Genomic DNA, 26744 nt, shown 5'->3' on the forward strand with positions numbered 1-26744 from the left:
ACCAAACAGTGAGTGAAAGGGCTCGGGTGATGGGTTGATGGTCACAGACAGACCTCGTGGGAACACCTGGCCTAGCAAAACTCCATCCTGGGCTGGGAAATGAGAGCATGTTTATATTCTAGGGACCTTGTGATAGGGAAGACAGTGAAAACATGACTTTGAGCATCAGCAAACAAAACAAACTGGATCTCTTCCCATACCATCTCATCTCACACCCCTCATCAAACCCTACTGAGCTGCCTCGCGTATCTACTCGTCTCCTTCCCTCAGACCTCATCTCTCTGTTAGGTACCAGACACAAAGGACGTGTAGACCAGCAGCCCAATGGAGCAGACAGTGGTGCTGATCACAGGATGCTCCTCTGGGATAGGCCTCAGTCTGGCCGTCCGGCTGGCCTCGGATCCAGCGAAAATGTACAAAGGTAAGCAGCAACTGACTTGCAAGGACGTCACTGTACAGAAAGCGTTTATTTTATTCAGTGCCGTAAAATCATGCAATAAACAGTGTGGGTACAATATGTGACATGTTTGTTGCATAACGGCTTTGAAGCAGTAAGCTGTCTCTGAGTATTATGCAGGTTGACTACATGGCAGGCACATATTAGAAAACAGGTTTTGGTTGGTTTACCTGCATCACAATGTAATTACAGAAAATTATAGTTTTGGAAACCATGGTGACAATATAATGTTATCGTAAAGCTCTGTATTTCATCCTTTTTGTTCTGTACATGTTTAATGGTAGATCTCTGATGTCCTTGACCACTGATATCCCCTCTGTTTAGTCTATGCCACCATGAGGAATCTTGCCAAGAAGGAGCGTCTGCTGGACTGTGTGAAGGGCCTGCACAAGGACACCCTGGACATCCTCCAGTTGGACATCACTGACCAGGGGTCCATTCTGGATGCCAGGGACAGGGTCAGGGAGAAGAGGGTGAACATTCTGGGTACGGCCAGAGTCATGACTTACAGTTATAGTGTAATATCGTGTGTGTGTGTGCACGTGTGCATGCGTGTGTGTGTGTGTGGGGTTGTATGTGGTTGTGTGCGCAAAACAGAAGAACAGATGTCCTTCATATTTGTACATCAAAGACTATTTCTTTACATGTGTACAGCAGACAGTATGTCATGTGCTCTGACTTTCTGTGTGTCTGTGGTCTTCTTGTTGGCAGTGTGTAATGCTGGTGTGGGGTTGATGGGGCCGTTGGAGGCCCAGTCCCTGGCCACCATGAGGCAGATCCTGGAAGTCAATCTCCTGGGCACCATCAGCACCATCCAGGCCTTCCTACCAGGGATGAAGGCCCAGGGCCACGGACGCATCCTGGTCACTGGCAGCATCGGTGGGCTAAAGGGTGAGAGAGAGAGAGCAGGGCTGGGATGACAGGAGGGGGAGTGGGATGAAATTGCCCTTAGACACTGATCTGAGGTCAGATTTGGAGCTTTGTTCAGTATTTATTGCCATGATAATCACAGATCTCTGTGTGTTATTGTATTGTAGGACTCCCCTTTAATGAGGTGTACTGTGCCAGTAAATTTGCAGTAGAGGGCGCCTGTGAGAGTCTGGCCATTCTCCTGCAGCACTTCAACATCCAGTGAGTCCAGACAGAGGTCAACATCTCATGTATCCCTTTGTCAGTGTTTCGTTTTGGATGTGCACTGTATCTGTGTTAGTATTGATTGACTCCATCCACCATCATACAGTGTGAGTCTTATTGAGTGCGGCCCTGTCAACACGGATTTCCTGGACAACCCGCAGAGGGCAGAGCCAGGGGACTGTTCACTGCAGCAGGTCGACGCCCACACACGCAGCCTCTATGACACGTACCTGCAACACTGTGGGATGGTGTTCCAGAATGCAGCTCAGGACACAGAGGATATTGTGAAGGTACAGTAGGCTGTGGTGTGTCTGCAGTGGCCTAGAAGGACCACTAGAGGGGGTACTATTCCTAGTGCTTACTTGACATCTATTAGTTATTTAGCTGATCTCCTAAGGTGCTCCTCTCCCTCTTTCTCCTCCCTTTCTACCGTTCAAAAGTTTGGGGTTACTTAGAAATGTCCTTGTTTTTTCCATGAAAACATACATGAAATGAGTTTGAATAGGAAATATAGCAAAATGAATAGGAAATGTAGTCATTGACAAGGTTATAAATAATGATTTTTAATTGAAATAATAATTGTGTCCTTCAAACTTTGCTTTTGTCAAAGAATCCTCAATTTGCAGCAATTACAGCCTTGCAGACCTTTGGCATTCTAGTTGTCAATTTGTTGAGGTAATCTGAAGAGATTTCACCCCATGCTTCCTGAAGCACCTCCCACGAGTTGGATTGGTTTGATGGGCACTTCTTATGTACCATATGGTCAAGCTACTCCCACAACAACTCAATAGGGTTGAGATCCGGTGACTGTGCTGGCCACTCCATTATAGACAGAATAACAGCTAACTGCTTCTTCCCTAAATACACTGCTCAAAAAAATTAAGGGAAAACTAAAATAACACATCCTAGATCTGAATGAATGAAATAATCTTATTAAATACTTTTTTCTTTACATAGTTGAATGTGCTGACAACAAAATCACACAAAAAATATTAATGGAAATCAAATGTATCAACCCATGGAGGTCTGGATTTGGAGTCACCCTCAAAATTAAAGTGGAAAACCACACTACAGGCTGATCCAACTTTGATGTAATGTCCTTAAAACAAGTCAAAATGAGGCTCAGTAGTGTGTGTGGCCTCCACATGCCTGTATGACCTCCCTCCTGGACAGTCTGTGGTGCAACATGGCGTTGGTGGATGGAGCGAGACATGATGTCCCAGATGTGCTCAATTGGATTCAGGTCTGGGGAGCGGGCGGGCCAGTCCATAGCATCAATGCCTTCCTCTTGCAGGAACTGCTGACACACTCCAGCCACATGAGGTCTAGCATTGTCTTGCATTAGGAGGAACCCAGGGCCAACCGCACCAGCATATGGTCTCACAAGGGGTCTGAGGATCTCATCTCGGTACCTAATGGCAGTCAGGCTACCTCTGGCGAGCACATGGAGGGCTGTGCGGCCCCCCAAAGAAATGCCACCCCACACCATGACTGACCCACCGCCAAACCGGTCATGCTGGAGGATGTTGCAGGCAGCAGAACGTTCTCCACGGCGTCTCCAGACTCTGTCACGTCTGTCACGTGCTCAGTGTGAACCTGCTTTCATCTGTGAAGAGCACAGGGCGCCAGTGGCGAATTTGCCAATCTTGGTGTTCTCTGGCAAATGCCAAACGTCCTGCACGGTGTTGGGCTGTAAGCACAACCCCCACCTGTGGACGTCGGGCCCTCATACCACCCTCATGGAGTCTGTTTCTGACCGTTTGAGCAGACACATGCACATTTGTGGCCTGCTGGAGGTCATTTTGCAGGGCTCTGGCAGTGCTCCTCCTGCTCCTCCTTGCACAAAGGCGGAGGTAGCAGTCCTGCTGCTCGGTTGTTGCCCTCCTACGGCCTCCCCACATCTCCTGATGTACTGGCCTGTCTCCTGGTAGCGCCTCCATGCTCTGGACACTACGCTGACAGACACAGCAAACCTTCTTGCCACAGCTCGCATTGATGTGCCATCCTGGATGAGCTGCACTACCTGAGCCACTTGTGGGGGTTGTAGACTCCGTCTCATGCTACCACTAGAGTGAAAGCACCGCCAGCATTCAAAAGTGACCAAAACATCAGCCAGGAAGCATAGGAACTGAGAAGTGGTCTGTGGTCACCACCTGCAAAACCAGTCCTTTATTGGGGATGTCTTGCTAATTGCCTATAATTTCCACCTGTTGTCTATTCCATTTGCACAACAGCATGTGAAATGTATTGTCAATCAGTGTTGCTTCCTAAGTGGACAGTTTGATTTCACAGAAATGTGATTGACTTGGAGTTACATTGTGTTGTTTAAGTGTTCCCTTTATTTTTTTGAGCAGTGTAGTTCTTGCATAGTTTGGAGCTGTGCTTTGGGTCATTGTCCTGTCGTAGGAGGAAATTGGCTCCAATCAAGCGCCATCCACAGGGTATGGCATGGCGTTGGAAAATGGAGTGATAGCCTTCCTTCTTCAAGATCCCTTTTACCCTGTACAAATCTCCCACTTTACCACCACCAAAGCACCCCCAGACCATCACATTTCCTCCACCATGCTTGACAGATGGCATCAAGCACTCCTCCAGCATATTTTCATTTGGTCTGCGTCTCACAAATGTTCTTCTTTGTGATCTGAACACCTCAAACTTCGATTCGTCTGTCCATAACACTTTTTTCCTATCTTCCTCTGTCCAGTGAAAGTCTGAAATATGGCTTTTTCTTTGCAACTCTGCCTAGAAGGTCAGCATCCCGGAGTCACCTCTTCACTGTTGACGTTGAGACTGGTGTTTTGCGGGTACTATTTAATGAAGCTGCCAGTTGAGGCGTCTGTTTCTCAAACTAGACACTCTAATGTATTTGTCCTCTTGCTCAGTTGTGCACCGGGGCCTCCCACTCCTCTTGCTATTCTGGTTAGAGACAGTTTGCGCTGTTCTGTGAAGAGAGTATTACACAGCGTTGTACGAGATCTTCAGTTTCTTGGCAATTTCTCGCATGGAATAGCCTTCATTTCTCAGAACAAGAATAGACTGACGAGTTTCAGAAGAAAGTTATTTGTTTCTGGCTATTTTGAGCCTGTAATCGAACCCACAATTGCTGATGCTCCAGATACTCAACTAGTCTCAAGAAGGCCAGTTTTATTGCTTCTTTAATCAGCACAACAGTTTTCAGCTGTGCTAACATAATTGCAAAAGGGTTTTCTAATGATCAATTAGCCTTTTAAAATGATAAACTTGGATTAGCAAACACAATGAGACATTGGAACACAGGACTGATGGTTGCTGATAATGGGCCTCTGTACGCCTATGTAGATATTTCATAAAAAATCAGCTGTTTCCAGCTACAATAGCCATTTACAACATTAACAATGTCTACACTGTATTTCTGATCAATTTGATGTTATTTTAATGGACAAAAAAATGATTTTCTTTCAAAAACAAGGACATTTCTAAGTGACCCCAAACTTTTGAACGGTAGTGTATATGATACTAGATATTTATAGATTTTCTATGGAAGTGTAAGTAGGACTTTTGAGTGGATTTGATAGCTGGACCCCTCTCACTATAGGTATTTCTGGATGCCATCCAGTCATCGAACCCTGCATTCAGATACTACACCAACAATGCCCTCCTGCCCCTCAGCAGCCCTAAGATCTCAGCACTGGACGGGTCCCAGTACATCAGAACTATGAGCAAGATCATCTTCTCAACCAACGGGAAAGAGGAACAAAAATAGCCATAAAACTATAGAATGTAATATAACCCTTTACTTTATACATACATAGGCTATATATAAGTTATACATATTATTTGCATTGGAGCCACACACAAGCACATAATTTCAGCCAACAACATGGACATCCAAAATCGTCTTCTTTACACACAATGTTCAACCACCAACTTCAAGGTGGAGGCTTTGCTATGATATCACAACTTTCTTATACATTTGAAGAGTTTATATCCACCAATGTTTTTCATCAGAAATTATTGCTAATGGGTACCTTCATGTGTGTGTAAGATATTACTGTTCTTAGATTTTAGTGTATGTGTATGAAATCACTTTTTTTTGGCAAAACGCTATATATCCATTGTTTAGCATGGAATGAAATGTTCGTATCCTGTATATTTGACTGTGATGTGTGGTTGTCTCACTTAGCTATCTTAACATGAATGCACTTTTACTGTAAGTCGCTCTGAATAAGAGCATCTGCTAAATTATTAAAATGTCAAATATTACTGTATCAAATGTATCATTCATACAGTTCTTTATAAAGAATGTAGTTATTGTTACATTTGACTGTGTAAAACCTAGGAGTACTACTCATTTATCTGAGAGTGAGGCGGATTTGTCTCTCAGGGATTCTTGAAAGACGGGACAATCCCAACTTTTCTTTTACAAATATTTTTCTTAATATTAACAACATTTGAAATATACATTTTTATAGACCAAAGTATCAGCTACCACACAATGTAAAGGAACAAACTCCTAACTAAAATATTGGATTTATGTGAACTCTGTAAAAGGCATTTTATTTATATATTTATTGTCCAACAAGTGTTTAAAGGCCTTGATTGTTTCATTCTAGAATTAGATTATTCAAATATGTAATATAAATCTCCAAACGTCTTTTTGTTTTGTTTTATACTACTGTATAATGCTCCAGGGCTAATTTTGTTAGCATTTTGGCATGTTTTTCTAAATTCAGAACATAAAATAAGATTCATAAAGCATGTCTAGCACGGCAAGTACTGTACTTCAATAGTTTAAGCATATATTGCAGGACAATGATGAACATATGTTTTCTGAATATTTACCAAAAACATCTATCTTAAGGGAGTTGACAAGCCACTGAGTTGACAAGCCACTGACGGAGTTGAAAACAGAAACTCAAAACAGACATAAGTGACCCCAAACTTTAAATACAAACATTTGGAAAATATAGTAAGTGATTTATTTGACAATCCACAACAAAATATAACCATTCTATCAGTTTTTTCAGCACTCTGACAGAGTTGATGTTAGACAAAAATCTGACAGAATTGACATTTTACGGAGTTATGGCTTATTTTCTTCGTCATTCAAGTGTTATACAAAATACACATTTTGTTTTTCCTCAGTTGCTTTATGACTCTAAAATCTACATATTTGAACCAAAATTCATATTCTTCATATATAATGGAGATGGAGTTGGCAGGTTATGGTTGTGACCATGTCACACCCTGGCTCTGGGACTCTATATGTTGAGCCAGGGTGTGTATATTCTATATGTTTCATTTCTTTGTTGGCCTGAGTGACTCCCAATCAGAGGCAACGAGTGTCAGCTGTGGCTGGTTGTCTCTGATTGGGAGCCATATTTAAACTGTCGGTTTTCCCTTAGTGTTTGTGGGATCTTGTTTCTAGTCTGTTTATGTTAGACCGTGAACTGTCACGTATCGGTTGTTGTTTTTGATCGTGTCTCTAAATAAAGAGTATGTTTGCCTGCAACGCTGCGCCTTGGTCCTCATCTGTTCTAGACGATCGTGACAGAAGATCCCACCAAGACTGGACCAAGCAGCGTGTCCAGGAGCCATCGCCAGGGAGTTCTCTAGCAGATCTCCTTCGCCTCCTGGACTGGGTCAAGCCGGGTGAGGAAGAGAAGGGCCGGACTTGGAAGCAGAAGGGCGAAAGTCTGGCGAGGGACATGGAGACCTGGTCCACGGGTAGGAGAGACGCCCAGAAAATTTTTAGGGGGGGGCTAACGTCATGGACGACGGGCCAGCAGGAGACCGCGACAGTGCGGCCCAGCGGGTTGGCAGAGGAGGCCGCCAGGTTACGGGGGCCACTGGTCGAAGAGGGGATGGAAGGTGTAGAGGCACGGCGAGAGGTACTGGGGTGTGTTACCAGTCCGGTCCGGCCCATTCCAGATCCCTGCGTAGGGCCAGTGGTGTGTGTCCCCAGTACGGTCCGGCCTGTTCCTGCTCCCCGTACCAGGCCAATGGTGAGAGTCTCCAGCCCTGTCCAGCCTGTTCCTACTCCACGCACCAAGCCTACGGTGTGCGTCGCCAGCCCGGTCCGGCCTGTCCCTGCTCCTCGCACCAAGCCAGGGGTGCGCATCGTCAGCCCGGTCCGGCCCGTTCCTACTCCACGCACCAAGCCAGGGGTGCGCATCGTCAGCCCGGTCCGGCCCGTTCCTACTCCACGCACCAAGCCAGGGGTGCGCATCGTCAGCCCGGTCCGGCCCGTTCCTACTCCACGCACCAAGCCAGGGGTGCGCATCGTCAGCCCGGTCCGGCCCGTTCCGGCTCCACGCACCAAGCCAGGGGTGCGTGTCGTCTATCCAGCACAACCCGTGCCTGGGTCACCGGTGCCTGGTAAGGTACCGGTCAGCGGCTCCACAATGGAGCCAAAGCGGTCCGCTTCTACGATGTCCGGTCCAGCTCCAGCCTGCGGGGCCAGACCGGACCAGGGGCGCCACGGGGGGATGGTGGAAGGGTGGTGGTCAAGCCCGGAGCCGGAACCACCTCCGAGGAGGAATGCCCACCCAGCCCTCCCCTGGTTTGTGTACGTTTAGGCGCGGTCGCAGTCCGCGCCTTTAGGGGGGGGTACTGTCACACCCTGGCTCTGGGACTCTATATGTTGAGCCAGGGTGTGTATATTCTATATGTTTCATTTCTTTGTTGGCCTGAGTGACTCCCAATCAGAGGCAACGAGTGTCAGCTGTGGCTGGTTGTCTCTGATTGGGAGCCATATTTAAACTGTCGGTTTTCCCTTAGTGTTTGTGGGATCTTGTTTCTAGTCTGTTTATGTTAGACCGTGAACTGTCACGTATCGTTTGTTGTTTTTGATCGTGTCTCTAAATAAAGAGTATGTTTGCCTGCAACGCTGCGCCTTGGTCCTCATCTGTTCTAGACGATCGTGACAGACCATGGTGATTTCAATATTGTTTGTTTAAAGCTATCAAAACTAGAGAACTTTTCAGATCATGGGTGGTCTTGTTGCACTACAGTTAATCAGGAGATGAAGAAGGGAATCTCATGGTATAGCTGACCCTGCTCAATTCTGATTAATTTAGGATTTTAGACAAATCTGACGGAGTTGACCAAAACTCTGAACACATTTTGTAGGAATCACAGTTTTGAGAGAAATATTCCTCAAAGTCATAGATGGGTATTGCAAGAAACTACATATGATACTTCTCCAGTTAATATTCATTTTTGCCAGTTATTAGAATTTTTTACACTTTTTGATGGAGTTTGAAATTGTGATACTTTGCACCAGACAAGGGCATTTCCTGGCAGAGAGCTGACATGGAAATTAATACATTTTAAAATATTTGGAAAATTACAAAAACACATATTTTCCACAATAAAATTCCCCTAAATGTTATTTTTAAGAGCAAATATTGAAACAAAATTTACCTTTTTCAACTATAAAAATGAAATTTCCCTGCCAGACAAGGATTGTCCCGACTTTCAAGAATCCCTGCTCTCTGAAATGAAATTATTAGATTTTGTGGTCCTCTGTAGCTCAACTGGTAGAGCACGGCACTTGAAACGCCAAGGTAGTGGGTTCGAGCCCCGGGACCACCCATACACAAAATTGTATGCATGCATGACTGTAAGTCGCTTTGGACAAAAGCGTCTGCTAAATGGCTTATTATTATTTTTAAAGAAATTGTCACGACATCCTCCGAAGCCGCCTCCTCCTTGTTCTGGAAGGCTTCGGCGTTCGTCGTCACCGGCCTTCTAGCCACTGCCGCTCCATATCTCATCATTCCATTTGTCTTGTCTTGTCAATTACACACACCTGGTTCATATTCCCCTCATTAGTACGTGTTTAAGTGTTCCCTCTGCCCCCTAGTGGGTGATTGATTATTGTGAGGATTAGTAGCTCGGTTGAGCTCAGTATTTTGTATTGCCGGGGTATTTTCCCTGTGTGCATGTTTGTTCCAGTGCGCCTGTTTTGCGCACTGGACTGGTTACGCTGGATTACGGAAAAAACTCTGTATACTGTGATTTACCCTCCTGCGCCTGACTCCTTCAAATCACGAATCACACAAATTCATGTGTGTCATTGAACAACCCCCATGACATGATTAGATAGTGAAAAAAACACACCAAACTCTTTCATAATTTCTTAACCCTCCCGTTGTCCTAGGGTCAAAATGACCCGCCACTGTGTTGAACCAACTTTATTAAATTTTTATATTTTTTGGATCATTTGTGAGAAGGAGGCAGTGATACTTTCTTTAAAGTCTCACTGCCTCCTTCTCACAAATGATCCCCAAAATATAACAATTTAATAAAGTTGGTTCAACACAGTGGCGGGTCATTTTGACCCTAGGACAACGGGAGGGTTAAAACAACATTTGTGTTTGGGTTAATGTATTTTATTATAGAGCACTTTGCTAGTACTTTTCCCTCCCACAAGTCTCTGTTTTTGACACTGGTGTTTCATGGGTGTGGTATAATTCTCAAGGGCATGGCAGGGATATGAAACTGTCACAGGTATTATTCCACACAACAATTTACTTCCCGGACCACTATCTCACAAACGTGTTTGTGCCCGTATGCCCGTGTGTTCCCCTGTGTGTGTGTGTGTGTGTTCAGTTCAACCAGCCCTTCTCGGGCTGTGACAGACTATACCCCCAGTCAGCTCCCAGGCCTTGAGATAAGGCTAACTCAAGGTCTCAGATCAGATCATCAGGCCCTGTCTGCTTGGCACTCGTCTAAACATACCACAACTTCGCTTGCACAATATTCCCTGTAAACATAGTTTTTCTCTATTGATGATTATCATGGGAAAGAGCGAGACGTCAGGGAGAGCTTTCATTCCAAGACAAGTGATTGTTTTTAAAACCAAGGCATTTATCATGATCTGTCCATATGAGAGAAACTGTTCTTGTATTTCATTGTTTGTTTCAATCATTAGTAGTGTTGGAGAAGCTACTCTGAAAATATAGTTTACCAAGCAAGCAATTACTAGAAGTTAAGCTACTCTTAACAAAAATATATTTTATTTAACACTACATCCAAACTACTTTATGATAAATAATAATATCTAAATGTCATAGATGACAGATTGAAAGAGCAGATCACTCTGGAGTCAAAACAGAATGTCTAATTTCAAGTGAAAATTAGACAGGTCTGATGTCGAAAAACAAAGGAAATTCTTGCCTATTTCACCCATATTTTATTTTATTTTTGCAAAAAAGGTAGTGTATAGTTCCAGTAGTTCCAGTAGCTACACCACCACATGCTAAAGTACAGTAATTAACACTCCCAATATTTGAATTAAGTTCAACTACCACCAAGCTACTGCAAAATGTAGTTAAATTACTGGTTGAACTACATGTAGTTCACTACTACCTAACACAGTATGCAGCCCAGCATGTTTTCCCTGCCAGAATCACAATGTTCTGACATTGAACTATGTACAGACTTTCTCCCTCATGTGATTTTCTAGCTCTGTGACCTGTTTCATGGACATGTTTGAAATATCTCTAACCCAGAGTTTCTCTGTCCTTCCTCGTCAAACAACTGAACACAAACAATGCATACGAACATCTGCGCACACACACACACACACACACACACACACACACACACACACACACACTTACACACAGGAGATAATTACAGTCTCTATTGTTCTGGTTAAGGTCCATGATGTGACTCATGAAATCTGATGACAACTATTTTAGTTTGAAGGAGGAGATTTCAACCTCCAAGAGACCGCATACAAGCTCCTCATCAACATCCCTGTTTAACCTGTTTATGTGTTAATCTGTTTTATTCACTGATTTACTGTAAATATTATTGAAGTGTTTCTCACATGATCCAACATGAGTCGACAGATGTTCTTTATTTTGTCCACCAGGTGGTATATAGAGTAATCCTATCCATCGTGTTGGCTTGTTGATAAAGTTCCTGATTTGAAAGAGGGATAAGCCTATAAAGTTAAATAATTGGCACATCTACGTAAAACATACAGCCAGGTGACTGATGATGACATCTCTAAAGCGTAAAGACGTCACTGTAAGTGATGGTTTGTTTTGTCTCCTTTGTGAAGGCCATTCACAGTTGCAGACACTGGTCAACATTTTTTTTTTAAACGTTGAATTTGAGTCTAATGGAAACAATGAAGTACACGGTAATTCTAAAAGCCTATGAAAAAAGTTAAAGACAAATACATCTCTCACTTCAGGCTCCTGTTTCGTTCCATCCCAAACTGGCACAAAAAGGTGACATAAAATGTCACCACTCTCAACAGAGCAAACTTGGTCTTATTTTACCTTCTGTGGGTTATGTAAAGTACAGTGTGATATTAACACTCAAGAGCCAAACGCTTGTCTAAGAACATACCATTACAGCACAGAGCGAGCTATGGCATATGACCTAACCTACAATTTCAGCACAGACCGAGCCAGCCTCTGAGTTACGTATATGTACAGTACCTACCATCTCTGATTGGATTGACTGTCCAATCGCTGTTTGGTAAACTGGCCTAATAGAGGCCTGACGATCCTGAATGCGACCTAATTCCTCCACTTCTGGCTATGTTGCCACATAGGTCATTAATAATTAAGTGGTTCGTTAGACTAACAGTTTTATAGCTGGCCTTATAATAGCCTAAGCTATAGGACATGAATTAGTGTGGGAGGTCAACACACAGCATAGCCTCAATTATTTTAATCAAATAGTGGATTAAAGCAATGTTATTCTGAAATATTGGTAATACCAAAATGGATGTTCTTTCTAGGCCTGCAGTACAGTAGGTCATGTCATGTGACCCATGTCAACCTGCTATAATTTGCAAGTTGCCCTGTGTTTGTTTGAACCCACAGTTGGAGATAGTGTACCAGTCAGCGTACCAAAGTCCAGGTTTGCATCATAACCAGACAGGTCATCTGTCTCAGCCATCCCCTCTGTCATGAAACACCCACCCACATCATGCATGGTGAGTTTGGACTTTGACTCTCCACAAGAGCATCACTGTGACAGTGTTGAGAACACTGCATTGGAATTTGACCATTCAATTTGGGGGGTGATTGGGCAGTGACCAGAGGCGAAGCCATGGCAGGGCCAGTCTGGGTAGAGGCCCTTCAAGATTGAACACTGGCCCACCCAATCAGGATGGCTTCAAATATATAACAATTAAAATGAAATACATTAATTTTATTTGCTGTTTGTATTGTCTCCTGACTAATCAGACATTTTGAAAAATGTAGTAGGAGGTTCCTGGGATCTAATGTAATATCGCAATCATATGGTACCACAACCCCCCCCCCCCCCCCCCCCTAACCCCAACACACCTGTCTATATAAGGTACCACAGTTGAAAGTGCATGTCCGAGCAAAAACCAAGCCATGAGGTCGAAGAAATTGTCCGTAGAGCTCTGAGACAGCATTGTATCGAGGCACAGATATGGGGAACGGTACCAAAAAATTTTTGGCAGCATTGAAGGTCCCAAGAACAAACTGAGCAATCGGGGGAGAAGGGCCTTGGTCAGGGAGGTGACCAAGAACCCAATGGTCACTTTGACAGAGCTCCAGAGTTCCTCTGTGGAAATGGGAGAATCTTCCAGAAGGACAGCCATCTCTGCAGCCCTCCACCAATCAGGCCTTTATGTTAGAGTGGCCAGACGGAAGCCACTCCTCAGTAAAAGGCACATAACAGCCTGTTTGGAGTTTACCAAAAGGCACCTAAAGGACTCTCAGACCATGAGAAACAAGATTCTCTGGTCTGATGAAACCAAGATTGAACTCTTTGGCCTGAATGCCAAGTGTCAAGTCTGGAGGAAACCTGGCACCATCCCTACGGTGAAGCATGGTGGTGGCAGCATCATGCTGTGGGGATGTTTTTCAGCTGCGGGGACTGGAGAGACCTGAAAATAGTTGTGCAGCGACGCTCCCCATCCAACCTAACAGAGCTTGAGAGGATCTGCAGAGAAGAATGGGAGAAACTCCGCAAATACATGTGTGCCAAGCTTGTAACATCATACCCAAGAAGACTTGAGGCTGTAATCGCTGCCAAAGGAGCTTCAACAAAGTACTGAATACTTATGTGAATGTGATGTTTTCTGTTTTTTATATGTGTTCGATTCAAAGTGAGCTACTGTATTCATACCCACCTTGATATTAGGCTATGTATGATGATTTCATGTTTTCATGCCTGCCTGGGCAGGCCATGTTTGCTGATTCAAGTGAGCTAATCATAAAATAATTATGTATAATGATTTCATGTTTTTATGCCTGAGTGACTATACTGTAGCGTTTGCTTATTCAAAGTAAGCTATTCATTTCATTCCTGCCATACAGTTCAAGATATAGGCCTAAAGTGTTTGTATTGTATTGTGTGTGGCTGTTTTCATATGGCAAAAAGTGTGGTCTTTTGGGCTTAATGAAAACACCTTCACGGCTTTCTATTCTTCCTTGCTTATTTATGCCATAAGCTGTTTGCGCATATTCCAATCCAGTGCTGAGCTGGTGTCTGGCCGATGCGCTGACAATGGTCCTGAATCCACCAGTTGTTCCTGTGCTGTAGATCTCTCACGCTCTCTCTGCCTCTCTGAATATGTAGGTGATAGACATGTTGTATATTTCATTATGTCGGACTAGGACAGTGGGCCTGTTTTGTCAGCGGTGTTGTTGTAAGCGTTGTGTTGTTGCACAGTTGTGCACTTGCACTGACTACTTGGCAGTAATAACGGGCTCGTTTGTAAAGGGAAATTTGTGGTGTTTCTTGGTCACATTTATCCTGTGTTATGTGTTAAATTATGCAATGTGAATGCACAAATTTTCACTTAAATATCTCGGGGGAATTTGTGCTGTATTTTTGCTGGAAAATGTTGGCCCAGCCACTTTTACTTATGCCCAGCCACACATACATTTATGCCTACACTGCTGGCAGTGACATTGAGAATTAGTTGACAATATCAATCCATCTCCTCTAAAATATTGAAATATGAAATATAAGAATAGCGTATCTGAATGTCAAGTCAATTAGGTAATACACAGCATGTTTAGTTTTCATACCTGCAGTAGGCAACTGAATGAGTGTGTGTGTGAGAGAGAGAGAGATACAGTTCTCTATGGCGAACAGAAAAAAACTGAAACTACCCAAAATAATGAATGGTCTGTATAGGAATTTCCCACATGATGACTGCTATCTTTCGTTCCGATTGGTCGTCTGACATAGACACACCGCGTCACACGTTATGTCTTATGCAACCTGAGTGCCACATGATTTTATAGCAGACCTTGGACAAAGCTGGTCTACGCAGGGAGTCAACGCTTCTCTTCAAACTTTGAGAATTTGCATTACCACAAACCTCGAGCATGGCCAACAAAACCACCCATCTTCTTTTCCGGGCACTGGTTGAGATGTCTGAAGTACACTCTTCAAAAGTTGTACGAGGAAATCCCAACAGAGCAAATATAAGGTAAGAGCAAAAATGCCGGTGAGCAATCCTCCAGCAAGTTTGCAGCAACCGGCGACGTGTAGACTATTTTGATCATTCACCAACTGTCAATACAACGCAAATGACATTTTTTTACATAACAAAATACGTTTTAAATCTGCGATGTTCGTGTAAAATGTAGGCCTAGGTCGCTCCCCCATAGGGTCTGCATTGGGCAGCAGAGAGGTAGGGGATAAACGAACAAAATAAGAAACAATTGTTTATTTATTTATATATATATATATATATATATATATATATATATATATATATATATATATATATATATATATATATATATATCAAGAGAAAATTAAGCTGGATTTCCGGTTACAATTAAAGTTGGTCAAATCTGAGCTAATTTGGAACAAATAAAATAGTGCAGTACAATTGAACATGTTAAATTCATAAGCACGAATAAGAATTTTATATAGAAAATTCTATTTTTCCAAATGGAGAAAGTTTCTATTACAAAGTGACGATGCACATCTCGCGATTGATAACATTTTTAAAAGCTAAAATACAACTTTAGCATAATTATACACCTTAGAATATATGGTTTCTAGTAGGCTACAGAATTAGAAAATTGCTGTTTTATTTTAGATAGGCCTACTACATAGTGGAAGTTATTGAGCTTTTGAAAGGGTTTGATCTGATCTCATTGTTTTAAGTCTGGGATTTAAACACACCATCAGACTATTTTCACCAAACTGGGACAAAATAATGTAGATCGTTTTTGTTATGATACTTTAAAACTGTTATTTTCTTCTGGAGTTTGAAAAGATTGACTATCAAACAAAAAAGTCACCACGGCAGGTGGCTAAAACTATCTGAGCATAAGACCATTGTGCTTTACCACAGATTAACACATCATTTTCTCCCTCTCCTCCTCCTCCCAGACACCTGGGCACCTGTGGGGCCTTGTCAGCACGGCGTGCCACCCTGCCCCTGTCCTCCCCCCTCCTTCGGTCTACACCCTCCCGCAACTTCATTAACCTGGCTGCCGCCATCATTGCCCGCAGGATGGAGTACTCTGAGAGCCGCACACTAGGGTGAGACGTCATCACACACACAACTCCTCTCTGCCCCTCTGATTCTAAAGCCCCACCTTTCTATTCTCAACTCCAATAACCTTCAGTTAACATGTGGTTGGATTGAAATAGACCTGAGCATATTGTATCTTTACTATATCACAGGCCAATGTTTATTCCTGTCTTATTTTTTTTAAGTGGACCTGAGTAGTCCTATGAGCATCTTCTTGATGGATCGCCCTCTCCTTCCCCATCCAGGTACACTCCAGAGCAGATGTACAGGGTTGTGGCCAGTGTGGACCAGTACCAGCACTTTGTCCCTTGGTGTAAGAAGTCCCGGGTCGTGAAGGGAAGGAACGGGGATGTCCGGGCCCAGCTGGAGATTGGGTTCCCCCCCATCGTGGAGCGTTACACCTCGGAGGTCACGGTTGTCCCAAACCGCCAAGTCAAGGTAAGCCCCAATAACATGGTACAACACGGTTTATAGCAAGGAGAGGGTAGACACCCTGTATCAATATGAAAATTGTGCCCTATTTAGAGTGCCTTCAGAAAGTATTCATACACCTTGACTTGTTCCACATTTTGTTGTTACAACCTGAATTCAAACCGGATAAAAAATTATAATAATGATCATCCATCTACACAGAATACCCCATAATGACAAAGTGAAAACATTACATTTTTGCACATATTGAAAATGAAATGCAGAAAATCTCATTTACATAAGTCAATAAGTGTTAGAATCGCCTTTGGCAGTGATGACAGCTGTGAGTCTTACTAGATAGTAAGTCTCTAAGAGCTTTGCACACCTGGATTGTACAATATTTGCACATTATTATTTTCAAAATTCTTCAAGCTCTGTCAAGTTGGTTGTTGATCATTGCTAGACAGCCATTTCCAAGTCTTGCCATATATTTTCAAGGCGATTTTAAGTCAAAACTGTAACTCGGGCAATCAGGAACATTCACTATCTTCTTGGTAAACAACTCCAGTGTATATTTGGCCTTGCGTTTTATGCTATTGTCCTGCTGAACAGTGAATTTGTCTCCCAGTGTCTGTTGGGAAGCAGACTGAACCAGGTTTTCCTCTAGGATTTTGCCTGTTCTGAGCTCTATTCCGTTTCTTTTTATCCTAAAAAAGTCCCTAGTCCTTGCCGATGACAAGCATACTCATAACATGATACAGCCACCACCATGCTTGAAAATATGAAGAGCGGAACTCAGTGATGTGTTGTGTTGGATTTGCCCCAAACATAACGCTTTGTATTCAGGACATAAAGTTCATTTCTTTGCCACTTTTTGCAGTTTTACTTTAGTGCCTTATTGCAAACAGGGTGCATGTTTTGGAATATTTTTATTCTGTACAGGCTTCCTTATTTTCACTCTGTCAATTAGGTTAGTATTGTGGAGTAACTACAATGTTGTTGAACCATCCTCCGTTTTCTCCTATCACAGCCATTAAACTCTCTAACTACCAATAGTTGCCCTTTTGTGAGGCATTGGAAAACCTCCCTGGTCTTTGCGGTTTAATCTGTTTGAAATTCACTGCTTGACTGAGGGACCTTACAGATAATTGTATGTGTGGGGTACAGAGATGAGGTAGCCATTCAAAAATCATGTTAAGCACTATTATTGCACACAGTGAGTCCATGCAACTTATGTGCCTTGTTAAGCAAATGTGTACTCCTGAACTGATTTAGGCTTGCCATAACAAAGGGGTTGAATACTTGACTCAAGACATTTCAGCTTTAAGTTTTTTATTAATTTGTACACATTTCTAAAAACGTAACGCTACTTTGACATTATGGGGTATTGTGTGTTGGCCAGTGACACAATCTCAATTTAATACATTCCAAATTCGGGCTGTAACACAACAAAATGTGGATAAAGTCAAGGGGTGTGAATACTCTCTGAAGAATATCGTGTACTGTGGAATTTCAGTACTGTAACTTGTGGGATTCAAATGTACAATGGGACCAGGTGAATGGGTTAAATCGTCTGTAATACATTGATTAGATCCTCCTAGGGGATAAATACAACATAGTTTTTTTGATCACCTAGCTGCTAACATTGTGCTCCTCCGTCCATAGAGCAAGGATTAGAGAGGCTTTGTCTGGGGCCATGTCCTGGACAAGAGCAGTGTGTAATGATGAGTGTGCATGTTGCCTCACAGGCCGTGTGTACAGACGGATCCCTCTTCAGCCACCTGGAGACGCTATGGAGGTTTTCCCCTGCTGAGGACCAACCAGACTCCTGCAACATCGAGTTCCATGTGAGCACCGCCATTTTGTCCACCAGAACAGATCACTTTTATTTGGTGTCAGCCTGAGACTAAAAGTCAGCAAGATTAGATAATAGCCCACTGAAGTACAGATCGTCTTAGTGTAGTTAACAATCATGAATGATACACCAGTGTTACATCGGTCTACTCACACCAACATGAATGATTACTAATGAACTTTAGGGCTTCAGATCAAATTGCCTGCCAGGGGGGTAGTTTTACACCAGGCCTTGCATTTCTCTCAACCTCTAAAGAGATTATTTTTTGGAAGGAAGACGTTGAGTAAAGCCAATTAGGTTTTATTTATATCAAGTTTGGTTGTGTTAGTGTTCCTAGCTTCTTGACATAGCTGTCCAGAGAGGTCATAGCGATATCTCTCCCTGTCAGGGACTTTGTGACCCAAATATTGGGACAGGTTACCTGTAGTGGAAACGGGGCGAGGGATTTGGGAGATGGAGGACAGACTGTCTTTTGGACAGGCTCATTAAGAAATGCCTTAGGATGACTTGGCAGGAATAATGAATAGTGTGGAGTGGAATGAGTTCATTCTCAGTCAGTCAGCCAGCCATTAAATCAGGAATACAGACGGTGGTCCCTCGTTTGGATATGAGGACTGTCCTCAAAGGAAACAATATTCCTCAGATGGATAGGTACACTTGTGTCAGCAGCATGGTTATGGCATTTGAGAGTACTTATTATTTTCTCCCCTTCACTCTTCAGGTATCCTTCGAGTTCAGGTCCCTGCTGCACTCCCAGCTGACCACCTTGTTCTTTGACGAGGTGGTGAAGCAGATGGTGAACGCCTTTGAGTCACGGGCAGCCAAACTATACGGGGGCCACCACGCCCCCCTCCAGGAGGCGCTAGCAAGGAGGCGAGCAGCATGAGGAGACCCCTACCTGGCCCCCCACTCATGGACTGAAATAAGACCCGCTCCCTACCACCATCACCACCTGAAACCCCTCACCACTCAATTTCAACATGGTAGTGCCTTATGCAGGAGACTGGGTCTTCTCTTTTGGATTTTGTTCTTATGTACACAAAAGCACATTTATTTGCACTACAGAAACTTTAATTTATTTACTTGAATGTATATACTATTTTTATTTGGGATGGAAGTGGATGTTTGTTGTCAAATGTTCATGTTTGAAAGGGACCTTCTTATTTAAGTTACAGAAGATGAACTGACTCCTTTGCGGTGTTCCAAAACATCTGAGAGGTCAGCTTTTTCCTCACCGACACGAATATTATGTTTTTGGTGTGTGAATGGAAAATTAAAAAGCTCATATTTTGCTAAACTCTTTGTGCCTCATGCATTTATTTTGTATGTGTTGTCAACTGCGTGTCTTCTGTTCATTGTTGATTACTGTAATTGTCAAGACGGCGCTAGGTGAAAGTTGGTAGGATCACAGATGTGTAGAAAGTATTGTTTCAATAGCAAAGGGAACAACTCTGCTCCAGTTAGAGAAAGTTGTCCGGTAGGAGACCTGTTCTCTTACTGTCTACCAATGTTCTGTTGAGTCAGGACAGTTCCAGGAAGGCACATGACTTGAGAATTAGTTACGTAAGAGCCAGGAAGGAGCAAAAGACCTGAAGACAGGGTGAACTCCTCCCTCCCACTTCCTCACTGTTAAACCACAGCCAATCCAGACTTATGAAAATTTTCAGAAAAAGCTTTCTGTTGTGTATCAAATTGTGAGAATGTGGATACTGGCTTGCCTTGGCAGTTGGGGTAGTTTTCAGTTGAGAAAGTGCTCCGGGGGTAACTAAAGACCATAATCTTAGTTTGCATTTTGTATTTTTGAGTCCTTGAAAAGTAATGCAACTTAATATCAGTGAGTCTACTGCTTGTGATTTAGGAATGCCACAGGACAGGCCCCCTATAGTGCTAGGTCTGCCTTTCATTGTCAGCTGGCAGAGACATGGACACCCAGGCTGGTAGTGAGCCAGACCAGTGCCTCAGTCACACTCAGATGCTGCTAGCTCAGCTGTTCTGTAGTCAGCTACAACAGATTTATCACAAGCATCACACCCTCCCTACCCCAGTGTTTTTATATAATTAGCAAGGTATTAATTTAACACACCCGAATGGTGGGGTACTCCTCGACGTAAAAGACCACAGACGAAAGATGAGACATGGCCCAGCTGCATATTTTAATAAGCTGTGAAGTTGCATATGAGGCAAGGAAGGTCATAGTGCATGTCGTCTGCACAACCCAACGGGTTTAAACTGACTTGCCACTTTTTAGGCTATTTGCCAAGATATTAATGACAGTCATTTAATTTAAACCCTGCAGCATATTGCAATGTTAAAACACTTTTGGCATAATTTGATGGATTGATTTAGTTAAACCATCTGACCTAGTCTACCTCGGGTTGAAAGAACATCTTTATGACCAACCCCCCCCCCCCCCCCCCCCACCAACCTAGATGCCTTGTTTGCATTACCAAAATAAATGTAATGGTGGCCTTAACCATTTATCCTCTCATAACTGGTTCAAAAAACATTATGTAGTTCTACAGTATCAAGTACAGGACTGTACTGTTAGAATCCACTTTTCTCAGCCAGTATGTGTCAAATCAAGCCTCTGAAAAAGCCCCACATTGACTTCTCTTCCTCTGATGAATAGGCTGCTCTCTAGTGGACTAATGATCATGGTGCATTAAATGCATTAAGAAAAAAAACATTAAATACATGACACAAAATCAACTACTTCCATCAAAACATACAACATCTAATGAAAAGTTATTTCAATCAATCATTACACAATGGCCCAATAAATACTAACTACAACTATCAAAATACCCTAACATGGTTAACCCTCTTTTATACGTCTTTGCTATTTGTTGATACTATAATTATAGTATGCACAATAAAAGGCAAGTAAATTATATTATCACAGCATGGGCTGTATTCTTTGGTCCTAAAATGATTTTACCAAAGATATCCAATGCAGGAAGAATGACACTCAAGAGCATGAATATCCAGAAACAAAAGGCTTTGTTTGACCTTTTTCCATTTTAACTGAGAGCTTAACTATCTTCCTCTATGAGACCCTCTACCTTTCCTTTGCCCTTGCCCTTGCAAGGGCAAAGGAAGTGTGTTCAGCACTTCTCAGACAAATAGTTCCTACTTCCTGATGGCATATTTACAAAGAGGAAGACTGGGCTGAGAAACAATACAGAACCATACTTCAGGAAAGGCTTCAGAAGGCTTTGAGAATGAAGGGTATTGCACTCTTTTTGCTGGCAGTATGCTGCTGTCTGTCTGGGACACAGGGTCAGGGAGACCACGAGGACCAGAAAGCATGCTGCCCATCTGACACTGGTTCTCTGATGAAAGAACTGATATCTATAGGAGAGAAACTAGGAGCCATGGGGGAGAAACTGGGAACTATGGGGGATAACCTGAGACTCATGGAGACCCGGTTACAAACCAGTGAGAATGAAGTGGAGGAGCTGAAGAGACTAACTGGAGGTAATATAGCCCTTTTCACATTTGTCACCAACCTCCTATCCACCCATTGCTTCTCTGTCTATTATAGGGATTATCCTATATTTAACTTTCTAACAGCTTCTGATCTTTGAATACATTATTACAACTGATATGATATACAGTTCAATATAGATCATCTTATCCATCCTGTATCTCTCTCAGGCCGGCCTCAGGTGGCCTTCTCCGCAACTCTCCGGGAGACAGGCAATGCCGCTGGGAACACTGGACCTTTCACCACTCCCATTCCCCTGCAGTACAAGAAGGTCTTCTCAAACACTGGCAGCTCCTACAACCCTGCCACAGGTACTAGATATTCTGTATGTGTGTTGCATCATGTTGTGTGGTGTTGTGAAACTAAAAGCTATGTCCCTACAGGTATCTTCACTGCAACGGTCAAAGGAATGTACTTCTTCCGTTTCTCAATGATGAACAACCTGAATGACACTCCTAATTCTGTGGTGTGCTTGACCAAGAATGGGCAGAGGCTGGTGTCTGTCTGGGACACTGCAGGATCTGATGCCAATGACATTGGCAGCAACGCGGTGGTCATTCCTCTGGAGGTGGGAGATAATGTCTATGTTGAGTTGCAGGCTAACAGGCTGGTCTATGATGACGGGATGAACTACAACACCTTCAGTGGCTTCTTGCTCTTCACCATGTAAACATGGAACACATTTCAACAGCTAAATGGTTAAAATTACTTTATTTTCGTTAGTAGACATACAATAGTAATCTCTGCTTCATAGAACACTGTGGGGTTAAAATGCAGTGCAATAATGTATAAGAATATGCTGTCATCAGGTGGACATGTAACTGTATAAATATATACAAAAATCTATTGATTCTAGACGTAACTAAACATATTTGTACAGTAATGCTTCACTGAAGTGAAAAAATTTAATAACTTTTACTATATGTACATGAACTTACATCTGTCAATAAACTTTTAACCATTCATGAAAAAACATGAATTTACTATTAAGATACTTACTCTTAGTATGTGCACAGTAGTCCTACTCCTAAGTGCCATAACTCATGTCTGAATTCCCCCTAACTGAACTGGGTATTATATTGATCATGGTGAGGTACATTTGAAAGGAAGATACATGCATTTCAAAATGGATTTTCCAAGATACTGACAAAGTAAACTCAATTTATGAAGACCCTGTCAATCACATTTAATGTGTATGTAAATAAGTGAAAAATAAAAAGTGATTGTCACGTCAAATAATGTCCTGTAATCATATGAGTTTCAATTGACAGGGTATTTATTTCAATCATACGTTTGACATAAAAGTTAGTTGTGGACAGGGGTTTCAGATCTGAAATAAGTGTTTCCCATGTACAATCATGAAAGAACAGTAATGTAGGGAGAGACAGAGGGCAGAGGTCATGGAGGCACATAAAGCATAGAGATCTGCATGGTTTAAGATTATGTTATAAGCTAAATGCTAAACACGTTTACATTTCTTAAGTGACCTTTAAATGCCTTGCTGTCTTTAAGCTTCTCTTTTCTCTATTTTTTTAAAAGCAGGTCCATTTATTTGCCTTTTTGCGCAAGTCTGTATTTTCCCTATCTGTTAACCACCCAAAAAGTTTCCAGCATCTTGTGCAATATTTGACAAGTGCACCATTTAAAGGGAAAGACTGGTCTGAGAAACAATACAGAATGATGCTGCAGGAAAGGCTTCAGAAGGCTTTGAGAATGAAGGGTATTGCAGTCTTTTTGCTGGCAGTATGCTGCTGTCTGTCTGGGACACAGGGTCTGGGAGACCACGAGGACCAGAAAGCATGCTGCCCATCTGACACTGGTTCTCTGATGAAAGAACTGATATCTATAGGAGAGAAACTAGGAGCCATGGGGGAGAAACTGGGAACTATGGGGGATAACCTGAGACTCATGGAGACCCGGTTACAAACCAGTGAGAATGAAGTGGAGGAGCTGAAGAGACTAACTGGAGGTAATATAGCCCTTTTCACATTTGTCACCAACCTCCTATCCACCCATTGCTTCTCTGTCTATTATAGGGATTATCCTATATTTAACTTTCTAACAGCTTCTGATCTTTGAATACATTATTACAACTGATATGATATACAGTTCAATATAGATCATCTTATCCATCCTGTATCTCTCTCAGGCCGGCCTCAGGTGGCCTTCTCCGCAACTCTCCGGGAGACAGGCAATGCTGCTGGGAACACTGGACCTTTCACCACTCCCATTCCCCTGCAGTACAAGAAGGTCTTCTCAAACACTGGCAGCTCCTACAACCCTGCCACTGGTACTAGATATTCTGTGTGTGTGTTGCATCATGTTGTGTGGTGTTGTGTTTTGAAACTAAAAGCTATGTCCCTACAGGTATCTTCACTGCAACGGTCAAAGGAATGTACTACTTCCGTTTCACGATGATGAACAACCTGAATGACACTCCTAATTCTGTGGTGTGCTTGACCAAGAATGGCCAGAGGCTGGTGTCTGTCTGGGACACGGTAGGAACCGATGCCCATGACAGTGGCAGCAACGCAGTGGTCATTCCTCTGGAGGTGGGAGATAATGTCTATGTTGAGTTGCAGGCTAACAGGCTGGTCCATGATGACGTGATGAACTACAACACCTTCAGTGGCTTCCTGCTCTTCACCATTTAAACATGGAACACATTTCAACAGCTAAATGGTTGAAATTACTTTCTTTTCGTTAGTAGACATAAAATAGTAATCTGTGCTTCATAGAACACTGTGGGGTTAAAATGCAGTGCAATAATGTATAAGAATATGCTGTCATCAGGTGGACATGTAACTGTATAAATATATACAAAATCTATTGATTCTAGACGTAACTAAACATATTTGTACAGTAATGCTTCACTGAAGTGAATTTTTTTTATAACTTTTACTATATGTACATGAACTTACATCTGTCAATAAACTTTTAACCATTCATGAAAAAACATGAATTTACTATTAAGATACTTACTCTTAGTATGTGCACAGTAGTCCTACTCCTAAGTGCCATAACTCATGTCTGAATTCCCCCTAACTGAACTGGGTATTATATTGATCATGGTGAGGTACATTTGAAAGGAAGATACATGCATTTCAAAATGGATTTTCCAAGATACTGACAAAGTAAATTCAATTTATGAAGACCCTGTCAATCACATTTAATGTGTATGTAAATAAGTGAAAAATAAAAAGTGATTGTCACGTCAAATAATGTCCTGTAATCATATGAGTTTCAATTGACAGGGTATTTATTTCAATCATACGTTTGACATAAAAGTTAGTTGTGGACAGGGGTTTCAGATCTGAAATAAGTGTTTCCCATGTACAATCATGAAAGAACAGTAATGTAGGGAGAGACAGAGGGCAGAGGTCATGGAGGCACATAAAGCATAGAGATCTGCATGGTTTATGATTATGTTATAAGCTAAATGCTAAACACGTTTACATTTCTTAAGTGACCTTTAAATGCCTTGCTGTCTTTAAGCTTCTCTTTTCTCTATTTTTTTAAAAGCAGGTCCATTTATTTGTCTTTTTGCGCAAGTCTGTATTTTCCCTATCTGTTAACCACCCAAAAAGTTTCCAGCATCTTGTGCAATATTTGACAAGTGCACCATTTAAAGGGAAAGACTGGTCTGAGAAACAATACAGAATGATGCTGCAGGAAAGGCTTCAGAAGGCTTTGAGAATGAAGGGTATTGCAGTCTTTTTGCTGGCAGTATGCTGCTGTCTGTCTGGGACACAGGGTCAGGGAGACCACGAGGACCAGAAAGCATGCTGCCCATCTGACACTGGTTCTCTGATGAAAGAACTGATATCTATAGGAGAGAAACTAGGAGCCATGGGGGAGAAACTGGGAACTATGGGGGATAACCTGAGACTCATGGAGACCCGGTTACAAACCAGTGAGAATGAAGTGGAGGAGCTGAAGAGACTAACTGGAGGTAATATAGCCCTTTTCACATTTGTCACCAACCTCCTATCCACCCATTGCTTCTCTGTCTATTATAGGGATTATCCTATATTTAACTTTCTAACAGCTTCTGATCTTTGAATACATTATTACAACTGATATGATATACAGTTCAATATAGATCATCTTATCCATCCTGTATCTCTCTCAGGCCGGCCTCAGGTGGCCTTCTCCGCAACTCTCCGGGAGACAGGCCATGGGAACACTGGACCTTTCACCACTCCCATTCCCCTGCACTACAAGAAGGTCTTCTCAAACACTGGCAGCTCCTACAACCCTGCCACAGGTACTAGATATTCTGTGTGTGTGTTGCATCATGTTGTGTGGTGTTGTGAAACTAAAAGCTATGTCCCTACAGGTATCTTCACTGCAACGGTCAAAGGAATGTACTACTTCCGTTTCACGATGATGAACAACCTGAATGACACTCCTAATTCTGTGGTGCGCTTGACCAAGAATGGCCAGGGGCTGGTGTCTGTCTGGGACACGGTAGGAACCGATGCCCAGGACAGTGGCAGCAACGCAGTGGTCATTCCTCTGGAGGTGGGAGATAATGTCTATGTTGAGTTGCAGGCTAACAGGCTGGTCTATGATGACGGGATGAACTACAACACCTTCAGTGGCTTCTTGCTCTTCACCATGTAAACATGGAACACATTTCAACAGCTAAATGGTTGAAATTACTTAATTTTTTTATAAGGGCTGGATTCAATCCGTATCGCGTTGACATTTAAAGACAATGTTCCCGCGTCGGCGGCAACTGCATTTACAGCAAACGCTGCATATGACGTGTCAATTGGAAATTACCTCAAAAATTTCAAGCACGCTACAGCGCAGATTTTCGCCAATATGGATTGAATCCAGTCCTTAAGTTAGTAGACATAAAATAGTAATCTGTAGCACACAGTGAGGTTATAATGCAGTAGAA

General features: G+C 42.6%; 5 protein-coding genes across 5 annotated transcripts; all 5 read left to right on the plus strand.

Annotated features, from left to right (window-relative positions):
• Positions 1-295: 295 nt before the first annotated feature.
• Positions 296-5333, plus strand: LOC311103367 (estradiol 17-beta-dehydrogenase 1-like; the record flags this gene model as incomplete). The annotated part of the gene is made up of 6 exons (XM_084144930.1): positions 296-421; positions 782-943; positions 1169-1348; positions 1495-1588; positions 1698-1881; positions 5166-5333. The coding sequence occupies exons 1-6, from the start codon at positions 325-327 to the stop codon at positions 5331-5333; spliced, it is 885 nt and encodes a 294-aa protein (XP_084001056.1). The 5' UTR covers positions 296-324.
• A 9485-nt stretch (positions 5334-14818) lies between these two features.
• LOC311104442 (coenzyme Q-binding protein COQ10 homolog, mitochondrial) lies at positions 14819-19648 on the plus strand. Its single transcript, XM_084146279.1, has 5 exons — positions 14819-15020; positions 15938-16090; positions 16328-16520; positions 18242-18340; positions 19070-19648. Exons 1-5 carry the CDS (start codon positions 14917-14919, stop codon positions 19232-19234), a joined length of 714 nt encoding a protein of 237 aa, XP_084002405.1. The 5' UTR covers positions 14819-14916; the 3' UTR covers positions 19235-19648.
• Positions 19649-21489: 1841 nt separating this feature from the next.
• Positions 21490-23099, plus strand: LOC311104512 (complement C1q-like protein 2). Its single transcript, XM_084146371.1, has 3 exons — positions 21490-21825; positions 22006-22146; positions 22219-23099. Exons 1-3 carry the CDS (start codon positions 21570-21572, stop codon positions 22503-22505), a joined length of 684 nt encoding a protein of 227 aa, XP_084002497.1. The 5' UTR covers positions 21490-21569; the 3' UTR covers positions 22506-23099.
• A 333-nt stretch (positions 23100-23432) lies between these two features.
• On the plus strand, positions 23433-24793 carry LOC311104513 (complement C1q-like protein 2). Its single transcript, XM_084146372.1, has 3 exons — positions 23433-23804; positions 23985-24125; positions 24203-24793. The coding sequence occupies exons 1-3, from the start codon at positions 23513-23515 to the stop codon at positions 24487-24489; spliced, it is 720 nt and encodes a 239-aa protein (XP_084002498.1). The 5' UTR covers positions 23433-23512; the 3' UTR covers positions 24490-24793.
• A 637-nt stretch (positions 24794-25430) lies between these two features.
• LOC311104511 (cerebellin-1-like) lies at positions 25431-26557 on the plus strand. The gene is made up of 3 exons (XM_084146370.1): positions 25431-25787; positions 25968-26102; positions 26175-26557. The coding sequence occupies exons 1-3, from the start codon at positions 25496-25498 to the stop codon at positions 26459-26461; spliced, it is 714 nt and encodes a 237-aa protein (XP_084002496.1). The 5' UTR covers positions 25431-25495; the 3' UTR covers positions 26462-26557.
• Positions 26558-26744: the final 187 nt, after the last annotated feature.

The sequence above is a fragment of the Coregonus lavaretus genome (assembly GCF_964263955.1).
Source record: "Coregonus lavaretus genome assembly, chromosome: 28".
Lineage (NCBI taxonomy): Eukaryota > Metazoa > Chordata > Actinopteri > Salmoniformes > Salmonidae > Coregonus > Coregonus lavaretus.